We start from the raw sequence: 10,774 nt of genomic DNA, 5'->3' as shown, positions 1-10,774 counted from the left end.
GAATGTGCATTTAATTTTGCAATCAATATATTATATCATTTAAATCAATTATAGCATGTTTTTGCTTATGTATTGTAACGTCAAAGCAGAAGAATGTGAACGAGCGACTCAGCGTGCCGAAGAGTCTAACCACGAAATCGCCATAAAATATTATATGACTTTAGTCGAACTCTTTTAATGTTCAGAACGCGAGATTTTCCTATTCTTTACGCACGAAGCGACCGACTGATTATTTGCAAAGTTATAGCTTAACCATAAATTAAATTCCCGAGTCTTCCGGCATTCAGTTGATTCAAAGAAAAGTCGAGATTTTTTGCATTACATACGCAAGAAAATAACAAATGCGTAATATAATTTCATTCTTTAACAGGAATTTGCATTCAACAACTTATTTTGTATTATTATTGCCTATGCTTATTACAGATAATGTGAAGATTGTGGCTAATAAAATGAAGACATTACAATGCGTGTGTCTGACGAATTTGTGAAAAGAGTAATCATGAAATGTGTGTATAAAGGAGATATTAAATTTAAAAGCTATGAAATTCTAAGAAAATCTAAAGATCTATAAAATCAGAAATCTAATATAACAAACGAAGACAAAGAAATGTATATTTCATCATCGCAAGGATACAACAAAATAAGAATATAAAATTAAATGAAGAAGTTACAAAATCAAGATTGTATAATATAATAAATAATAAGTCTCATCATAATTTTCACATTTTTATTTTTATTGTTATTTTTTATGTTGAAACTAATGATTAGTAACTTTATTATTGTGATACATCATTAATTTCAATGTAAAGTTAATTAAAAAAACGAAAAGAATGTTACCTGAGCAAATGAGCTTGAAGAGGAAAAGCTGGTACATAAATGATGTGTTTTGAACGTGCGTGTCACGTGCCGTGGGTGCATCGCGTGGCGAAGTGCATCGACACGATGCATAGCGATCGTGCTAGCGGCTGTCTTTTGAGAGCGGACTGCCATATTTCAGCCAACCGGTCTTTTTTTCGGCTCGCGTACGAACGCGGAATTGACAATTGACCTGCCATTGCGGCGGTCGTATTGTCAGACCGTAACGTACCGTCGTCAATAAGGATATATTCGTAAAAAAATCATATTCAAATTGTGTTTGTCTCAGCAAATTGTATTTATTTCAAGAAAATTTACTATATCATTTTCCTTGAGTCTAAAAAAATTGTCCTATTAACAATAATGCAAAGATATATGTTAAAATTTAGAATGATTAATTCTTATAATTGAAAATTTTAATAATAATAACATATTTTAATAAATATTAATTTTATTAAATTAAAAGAGATATGCATGATTTTGAATATTATTTATAGATTTTCACTCTAAAATAAATATTAAATATTATTGAAATTTAGGAAGGTGCGTCTTATTATATATATATATATATATATATGTAAAATATGGATTTGTTGGAAAGTCAAGAAAGAAGAATAATTTTGCGCAGAGTGCGCAGTGATAAAGCTGGAAGTGTTATGACACAGAAAAATTTTATTATCCTTTTTGTACATGAACCGTGGCCTAAAAATTCATCCAAAGAAGTGTGATCACAGATGAGGGTGTGGAGGGTCGTGCGGTTGTCCTTGGAGTATAAAATTTTCACCGTTTCCGAGATTTCAGCAAGTATCCCGCGACGCCCAGATCCAGATACCTGAAATTGTAAAGATCATGTAAGTCCTTTCACGTATAATTAATGTTAAATATATGCAATTAATGTTAAATATATGTAATATAAACAAATCTTTATTTTAAAAAAATCTTCGATTCAAACGTAAATGTAAACTCTCTCTTCAACTAATTCTTTTTAAAATTAGGTACATGATATATGCTTTTCCATTTTTGTGATACAATTAAAATTCTATCTTGAGAATTGGTTTAATGCAATTTACATTTTTTCCCGATTACATTATTGGAAAATTGTTTAGAGAAATATTCACTCAAATATTTTACTTCACAATTCAATAAACAATAATTAAGTGAATTCACTGAAGATTTAGTAAAACGGTAAAATATTATCAGCTGATATTAAAATTACTTAGCCTAAAATTAGCTCTTTTTAAAATTAATCATACATTTACATATATGTATCAAAATAATTTACATTGTGATTTAGCTAACATTAATACTTCGACATTTTTATGCTTAATCGGCATTTTTATAATAGATACATTAATTAATTCGAATTGGGTTTTATCGATAACTCAATTAACAAGAAAGATAATTGTTTATCAATTTACCTCCTTCGCGTTGATATGCCACGTTTCTCTCTTTTTTCTGGCGTTATACGGCTTCCATCGGCGAAAACGAGTCTGGATGCAATTGCAGTCGGTCTTTCCGGTGGACCAGTAGTTGCTGACGGCACATTTGATAATAATCTTTTGCCCTGACGATTTTCTTTTGATTTTCTTCTAACATTTAAATCCGATGATACGATAATTTCATCAAACGTTTGGCCAAAAAGTGCTGCACAATTAAAGAGGAAGTATAATAAATTATTTAACAAGTTACTGAAGAAAGTAAAATTCAAGATCCAATTTTTACATAAATATTCCTTTCATAGATAAAGAGATGTGGAGGTAAATTTTTTATTAATTAAATTTGTAAAGATAAAGAAAATTTAAAGTTTACTATTAAATACAATTAATTATTTTATCTTTGCTTCATATACAATTTATGTGAATATTTTCATGAAAACATATAATAAAAGTCTTCAAATATTCTTTAACAAATATTTTTTACGATTTTACTTACATTTTTCGTTAGATGCCGTCTCTTGAGCATTGATTATGACACAGACTGAAGTGAATAGCAAAAGGGCCAAAATTTTAATCATTTTGTAACGGGAATTTTAATATGTCCAAAGATCGAAATTTTTGTTACCCTGTAAAGAGAGTAAACAAAAATGATTGGTAAAAAATCAACAAAACTTTCAATACAATATTTTGATGAAATCTATTCTAACATATATCGATTCTTATCGATATTATCGATTCTTTCACACATACAGTTCATAATATAATTAGATTATTATTAACGTTTATACTAATTTAAACTATTATTAATATCTATTACATATTTATCTGATTATTTACATATTTATCTAATTATTTGATAATTACCTGATCATTGGCACATATACGAAACAAAAAATAAATTACAAAGCGACAAATCTTTAAATAATTTTTATTCTTCCACACACAGAGGCTATGATCAAAGTCTCGCTACAAATGTTTTGAAGCGTTTGATGGATCAAGATAGAAGAAAGAATTATAAAGAATTAGAAGAAAGAATTTAGAAACTGATTAATTAAAAAACGCTTCAAAATGTTTGCAACATTGCGTTGATCATACCCAGAGACACATATAGACCGTTTACGTATTAAAAAAAAATCTATCAGATACATCAATAGCAAATATTACAAATATTAGCGATCTTTCGACTATGCGAAAATTATACTAACTGATTACTATTACTTTTACGTCATGCCTGAATGCTCAGAAATTCTAAACAGCCGTTAACTTTAAATGAATTTGTTAAAAGGCCTTCGATGATTTCGTAACCACCATTTGTAGGAACACGAGTTTGAAGAATGACTAATTGAATAACTTTCTAAAGCAGTCAATATTGGCAGAATTTTACGTAAAAATAATGGATTGTGCAACTCATTATCGTTATCGCATTGGTCTACAGTAAAAATATCTTATAGATTATATAATCAATATTAAAGTTAATAATCTTTGAAGAATATTAATATGCTATAGAAAATCCGAACATATTAGAAAAATATTGTATAAAAGGGATTTTAAACAGATTTCTATAATTTAAAGTAAACAATTTAATTATTTTTTAAATAAAATGATAGTACTAATGCACAGATAATGTAATAGCCTTGATTCGCATTTTTAAAACAGTCAATTAACTTTCTCTTCAATTAAAGTTCCTTCTTAAGAAGTGAAAGCCAATTTCTTTTTATTGTAATTATTAATCGTGCTCATATCTTATTTTCAATTTAATGAACACATTTGTGCGCCATATGGATTGGAAAAAGAAGATATATCGTTTGAAAAAATAAGTTATACCGAGTTCAACACTATGATTAACTCTTATCACTGCTTCACGCGTCATCCTCGCCTTCGACCTTGCGAAATGACAGAACAAGTCTTCTTATAGATTGGCGCAGTTACACTTACTTGTATTATGGACCTCGGACTTAACACTTAATACTTAACAGTACGTATCTCGACTTACCGGCGATAGTTGAGGATATACTTTCCGAGTCGACAACCGCACGAGAAATGCGAGCATAATGACGCGGGAGCCTTCAAGAAAGCATCACGGATTTGCTATAGTGTGTGGAAAACAGGAACAGATTCATGGGTACCACCAGGAGGAGGTGCTTTAAAGGCGTCATATACTGTAGTCTGTTGCACCGGCCGGACCACTTTCTATTTCATTTTTTTCCTCTCAATCTTCTCCCCCTCTGTCTCTCTCATTTGATCTCTCCTTCTGTTTATCAGGACGACTCCCGTACTCTGTCTCTTTCTCTTTTTACTCAGACGGAGAGACTGGTTTACCGGCTGACAGGGCCGTAGGTGCCCAGGAGCGGCTAAACAATGGTTAACGACAGCACAGTCCTTTAACGAGTTTCTTTGATGCATCTCGGGTATCGTTAATGTCATTTTTTTAGGGTAGACATTATTACGATTTAGAAATGCCAATTTTAATCAAGACTCGGCAATGATCTCTCCAGAAAAGAATTTTTCTACATAAATCAAAAGAATAAAAGTTTCTTGATGTAAATAGGATATTTCATATTGATGAGATGATGAAATAAAGTTACTTGAATTCGTATTTATTGTACTTTTGCGAAGAATTGAAGCTGGACTGCAATTTTTTTTAAATCGAGGTGATTTTGGGACACAAAAGATAACACATTTAATGATCTTCCGTAGTTTGTAAAATAATAGGGTACCTTACCCAATAAGCTGCAGTTAATAGCACACACTGCAGTTAATAGTTCACAGCATCTTTAACGAGCGAACGTAATTTCTCGAATGTTCTCCACTTTCTGTTTTTGACCACAATACGCGAATTTCGTCGTGATTATTATTATGAAAAAAAAACAAACAAAAATCAATTAACGCAAGTAGAGTAATTCTATTACAATTAATTCTATTACAATTAAATGAAACTTTCATAAAATCATCATCTTATATAAATAGTTCCAAGAAAAAGGATTTAAAGAGATTAGGATTTAAAGGAAGCTTCTAGATGTGCATGTCGAATTAATATCAGATAATTTCCATCTTTTCCACAAGTCTTTTTATTTTCATTTACGTTCATCTTTTAAAAATATTATGATAATTATACTAAACATTTATTATTAGTAGAGATCACTGAAATTATAAGATTGGTATTTTTTGCTAAAGAACACATAAATAAACTGGTTCACAACTTTCTTTGACGAACGCATCTTATGCATCCATCCTTGAAACTCCTCTTGGCTTCTTCAAAGAGAGGAGAGTGAAGAGAGTATCTCGAAACGGAGGATGCTGCGCCGGCGAAGATCGCGTGTGCGGTTCGTCCGGTCATTGCACGGGGCTTTTCGGATCTCGATTTCAGGGGCCCTCGCTCTTAACAGGCCCTCCTCCTTTCAGCTTCCTATCCCTTTGTGCCGTTTATCCAGCGACCCTCCGTCTCGCGGCATCTCCTCCCCACTTCGTCATTCTTCGTGGTTCTTCCATCCTTGCTCTTCTCGTATCAGATTTGTCCTCCGTTTCGCTCGTTCGTGCGCGAATCGCGGCGCTATGTCGCGATATTTTGTCGGTTTTATTTTGGAGAACATCTGGTGGCTGGCATGCGGACAAAGAAAACTTGCTCGCTCAGGAAATCCTCTTGCAAGAGGCAAGAGGGTGGCTCACGCACGCGGTTAGGCTTATTTACTTGCTCTTAGTGAGTGACGTAGAATGTTTGTAAACAATGGGCCCACAATGATGGCGGAGAAACGATGAAATAAATTAGGGGTGATTCGAGGCCGCTTAGCTGCTTCTTGGAGCTGCGGAGAATAGGAAACGTTTAACATTTAAAGTATCTATTATTTTTCCATTAAGATAATTATTAAACTAGTTACGCAAACATAATTACTTAAAAATACTAACGAGAAAGAAAGAATTTCGGATAAAATTAAAAATTTCTATTGCTTGCTAACTTCGACTTTGAAATAGTAGCAAAGAGACTCATGCTTTAAAAAAAAAGATGTGTCGCGTAGAAGAAGCAGTTTTTTTTTAACATATTCAGCTGAGTCATCTGTAATAAAAAGATATTAGCCTTTGACAATCTTTTAACTATGTTTTACGATTTTGTAGCGAAGGTTGCATCAACACACAGGATTACATATGTTTAAAATCGCATTATGAAAATAGCTAAGACATCATTGTTTCCCGATTACAGAGCAGCGTAATAAAACGTTTACGCGAAGTTATGCAAAAAAAAAGTTGAAGATATCATTTGCAAGAGCAATTTTAAAAGTCCAGGAATTATATTAAGCACAAAGCTATATACACGGGATTAATTTTAAAAATTAGTCAAAATGTCGATTTTTCCCAAGATTTAAAACAAAATAATTTCGATATAGCACAGCTCGAACTTATAAAGCGCATCGTTAAGTTCAGAGTTAAAAAATTGATATCAACTTGTCATGCTTGTTTTCTACGTTGGCAATTCGAAACGATCCGATTTAAACTCGCTCGCTCGATCCCCAAGCTCTCTGACTCCCTTCGACGAACAATGGCCATTTACTTGCATGTCCAAGCGTCGCAAGTGTGTGCATAATCGACACTCCGATTCGCGTGTAGGTGCATCTCTCGGGAAACGAAAACAGACCGGTTTGTCGCGCCGAGAGAGAGAGAGGAGCGTCGTACCTAAACTACGGGCCCCAAAACAACAATATGGCGTCTGGCTGTCCCTTTAAAACGAGTTAATCCGTCTGTCTGGCCGTCTGCCGATCGCCTGAGAACCAAGAAGATTCATTTCCCCCCTTTTTTTGTTCATTCTTTTTCACACGTACCCCGAAAGGGCCGTGTGTCTCAATGGTACAATGCGCGAACGCCGCGCCAGCTCACATTCGCTTTCCGGGCAGGTCCCACAAATGTACGTAGTACACACTCACACTCAAATATATTTAAACACTTACACATACACACTCACATTTATATATAAATGTATATACATAAACACATGAATATTTGCACGGCTATAATCGCCGTACACTCCGGCGAAAGTGAAATACGCCCGTATTTCCCCGACAAAGATTGTTGCGTCTTCGGGGTCCGCCATAGGGCCCGCCGCGCCGGACAGATGTTTCAGGCTTGTTTCATCCGCGTTGGGTCAGCGCAGCGCGGGGTGTTAGGGGGCACAACGAGATCGCGGTAATATAATGCGAATCGCGGATTCCCGGACCCGACCTCCGAGCCCCTCGAGTTCGTTGACCTATGCCCGAGACGAGTCCGGCGCAATTTCGTGGGCGGCTGCAACGTATAATGTTGCAGCGCAACATCCTTGGTCTTTAACCCTTCTTAGAATGCGAAAGATGCAATATTGTACTTCTTGGTATTCTATCTATAATATATGAATTTTGAATAATACTAGTATAATATTGTAATAATAAATTACACAATTAAAAATATAAAAGATATATACTATTTAACTTTTTGCATAAAATCTTCACAAGCAATGTTTGAAAATGTTTGTAATAAAGAGCAGTTATATCTTGTATAAAATATTTTCACAAAAGCACATAATTCTCATATTCTGTCTTTAAAAGATATAATCCGTTTACATTTATGATGATAATATGATTGAAATAAAAGTTAATCAAGGGGTTTTATATACATGCATAAATTAATATATTTTTGCAATAATTATAAACAATTAGTTATATTATTTAATTTCCGCGCACTCTTTTCTTGTTATAGGAATACGGGAAGATAGTGATAGATGACAAAATAAAATGTTATTATATTTTAGCATAATGGAGCTCTAATTAATTTAGATAAATATTTAATTAAATAAACATACGAGTCTACAGTGTATTAGGTTAAGATCCAGTCCAGTGCTTACCGTTTAAAAAATTCAGAATCCAGTTTGTCCCAACGATTGAGCAGAGCTGAACGAGGCTGAGAAAGGCCCGATGTTAAAACTCGCGCTCTGTGCATTCGCTTGGCTATGTCCTCCACCATAAGGACCACCTCCACCTACAGATCCTGCTGATGCTGAAGCAAAGGACGCTCCTTGTCCATAGCCGCCATAGTCCGGTTGCCATCTGCGTAAATCAGAAGATAAAATGCAAATGGTTATCTTGCCCATTTTAGTTCACAAATATTTATGAAGAATTAGATTTATCATATGTGATGAAATTATAAAATAATTTAAATTGTCACGTTTACATATAAAATAGATTATTGTTTTTTAATCAAGTAAAATAATATTCTACACGTACCCTCCATATCCTCCACCACATCCATATCCTCCACGACATCCATATCCTCCGATGAGACCATGTGGCCTATGAGGTCGAAACGGTTTATAATGATGATATTTTCGCTTGTTTCCGTAACGGAAATATGTATCATCGTAATCATAATCACTGTAACCACCTAACAAACCGAATTGCGGCGATCTTTGCTCTCTCGTGGTTTCTGAAGTAATGTAAGCATTTATTCTTTTATACATTAATATTTAAATAATATGCTAGTTAGATATTAATATTAAAATAATATTCTAGTTAGAGATAAGTGAACTTTCTCTAGAAGAAGAAAAAAGCTAAAAAAATTTGAGAAATTGGTATAAACATCGTATATGTAAATGAAAATGCATAAATTTTTACATTATTTTTGTTAAAATTAAAATCGGTTTTTAAATAAATTTTCTAAAGACGTGTTTGTTATAAAAAAATCTTAATTTAGTAAATTAAAAATTTTTATTACCAATTTCGGAGGATTCGTTTACAATCGAGGCAACGGGATCTAATACATCAGAATTATCCATTTTTTCCATTGGTTTACCAAATGATTCTCTTAGAAAAAACGCGCTAAGCGCTGTTATTAAAAGTAAACTTTTCATCACGAAACGGAAATGTCACTTGTCAGAAATGTTACTTGTAAGACGTCTAGAAAACGATTCAAAGTTGATCTTATATTTCACGTGCTTTTATATCCCTTCACCGTCGAAATTCAAGGAAAGTCATTCACAATTTCACAATGTCGGCAACTCCGAACGTTAAAAAACGTCTTTGGTCTTTGGTCTTCAAAAAGTAGACGACCTTCCGTTTCAGGGACGACCGGAAATAAGCTAAAGATAAACGAAATCTTAATGCCGATGGATATTGACGTAAGTTTGATTTTGACCGTGAGTATGTTCAAAAGTATTACATATTTACTTAAGTTTGCTCTCATGTGTTATATACATATGTGTCCAGGAAAAATAGATGATCCTCTTCTCTCTCTCTACACTATTTCTTATAATTAATAATTTCAACATAATTATTCACTAATGTAATGTAATATTATAAATTTCCATATATTTGATAAATATAATAATACATACATTACTTACATTAAATGTTCATGTAAATTAAGAGCAAGAAAGAAAGCATATATTTTAATTTACACACAAATTATATTAATATTTAAAATATTTTATTGCGTAGTCGACCTTTTGTCCATGAATGAGAGGAAGTAGATTGAAGATAAACATATATGCACAGACATAAAGTTCTTACAATATGTCCTAACATGTAATAATTTTGATCACGCCTTCAAAAATATTTTTACACGCTTATTTACATTTATATATTTTCATTGTACATACATATTTCTTATAATTTTCAAGAGAAATCAAAATTATTTTTTTATCAAAATTATTTTAAATCCACTTTGTAAAATATTAGTAATAAAAAAATCCTAATACTACATAAATTATATTTATATTCGATTCTACAATTAAATATAATAAATTATAATTTTAAAAGAAACGCATACAATTGTAGAATTCTGTTAATAATATTTATGAATTAAGAAAGAAGAAATATTATAGATATTTATGAATTGAGAAATAATATTTATGAATTAAATTATGTAAAGAAATTCATTTTGCAGTCAAGAAAAATTATGTGATAATAAGAGTTTATTGTACTTTCAATGATGATTCAAGATGTGCAAATAATATTTAAAATCTGTTTAAAGAAAATCTTCTACATTTTCAAATTTTTTAAATAAATTTTATATTTTCTTGTAGATATATATTAATCATATTATAATAAAATTTTATACATATATGTTATTTATTTATATATATATGTAATTATATGATGTATAATTATACATATAATTTTCATTTATTTAAGCATTATGTTTCTCAATTATCATTTATCAAGTTATACATATAATAATTTAAGATATTAATTATTATGATGCATGAAAATAAAATGGATAACGTATATTAATATGTTAATGGCGACAATTAAAACATTACATCAAAAACATCACAAATTTTATTAAATTCTTACATATTCATAACTTGCATAATAATATTACATAATAAGAATGCATAAGAGGCTGCAAAAAGGCACGTCAAATCCATCAAAAATATATATATATATATATATATATATATATATATATATATAATAATAACTAACACTACGATATATAATAATAGTATATAGTAGTAAGTATACTAA

The 10,774-nt window shown here is 31.6% G+C and overlaps 2 protein-coding genes across 2 annotated transcripts; both read right to left on the bottom strand.

Moving 5' to 3' along the window:
• Positions 1-1,507: 1,507 nt before the first annotated feature.
• On the bottom strand, positions 1,508-4,326 carry LOC105624396. Its single transcript, XM_012205764.1, has 4 exons — positions 4,285-4,326; positions 2,788-2,917; positions 2,274-2,499; positions 1,508-1,687 (listed from the first exon to the last, which is right to left on the bottom strand). The coding sequence occupies exons 2-4, from the start codon at positions 2,867-2,869 to the stop codon at positions 1,636-1,638; spliced, it is 360 nt and encodes a 119-aa protein (XP_012061154.1). The 5' UTR covers positions 2,870-2,917; positions 4,285-4,326; the 3' UTR covers positions 1,508-1,635.
• A 3,840-nt stretch (positions 4,327-8,166) lies between these two features.
• LOC105624394 (keratin, type I cytoskeletal 9-like) lies at positions 8,167-9,156 on the bottom strand. Its single transcript, XM_012205761.1, has 3 exons — positions 9,021-9,156; positions 8,534-8,732; positions 8,167-8,356 (listed from the first exon to the last, which is right to left on the bottom strand). The coding sequence occupies exons 1-3, from the start codon at positions 9,154-9,156 to the stop codon at positions 8,167-8,169; spliced, it is 525 nt and encodes a 174-aa protein (XP_012061151.1).
• Between the last annotated feature and the right edge of the window lie 1,618 nt (positions 9,157-10,774).

This window comes from Atta cephalotes (genome assembly GCF_000143395.1).
Source record: "Atta cephalotes unplaced genomic scaffold scaffold00077, whole genome shotgun sequence".
Lineage (NCBI taxonomy): Eukaryota > Metazoa > Arthropoda > Insecta > Hymenoptera > Formicidae > Atta > Atta cephalotes.
The sequence above is the reverse complement of the archived record's forward strand: the minus strand, read 5'-3'. Positions and strand labels throughout refer to the sequence as shown.

Coding starts and splice junctions, on each gene's coding strand:
- LOC105624396 (XM_012205764.1), bottom strand. CDS start 2,869: ATGATTAAAATTTTGGCCCTTTTGCTATTCACTTCAGTCTGTGTCATA. Junction 2,500..2,787: donor GACGGCATCTAACGAAAAAT/GTAAGTAAAATC, acceptor TTAATTGTGCAG/CACTTTTTGGCCAAACGTTT. Junction 1,688..2,273: donor GGCATATCAACGCGAAGGAG/GTAAATTGATAA, acceptor TTACAATTTCAG/GTATCTGGATCTGGGCGTCG.
- LOC105624394 (XM_012205761.1), bottom strand. CDS start 9,156: ATGAAAAGTTTACTTTTAATAACAGCGCTTAGCGCGTTTTTTCTAAGA. Junction 8,733..9,020: donor AAACGAATCCTCCGAAATTG/GTAATAAAAATT, acceptor ACATTACTTCAG/AAACCACGAGAGAGCAAAGA. Junction 8,357..8,533: donor TGTGGTGGAGGATATGGAGG/GTACGTGTAGAA, acceptor TGATTTACGCAG/ATGGCAACCGGACTATGGCG.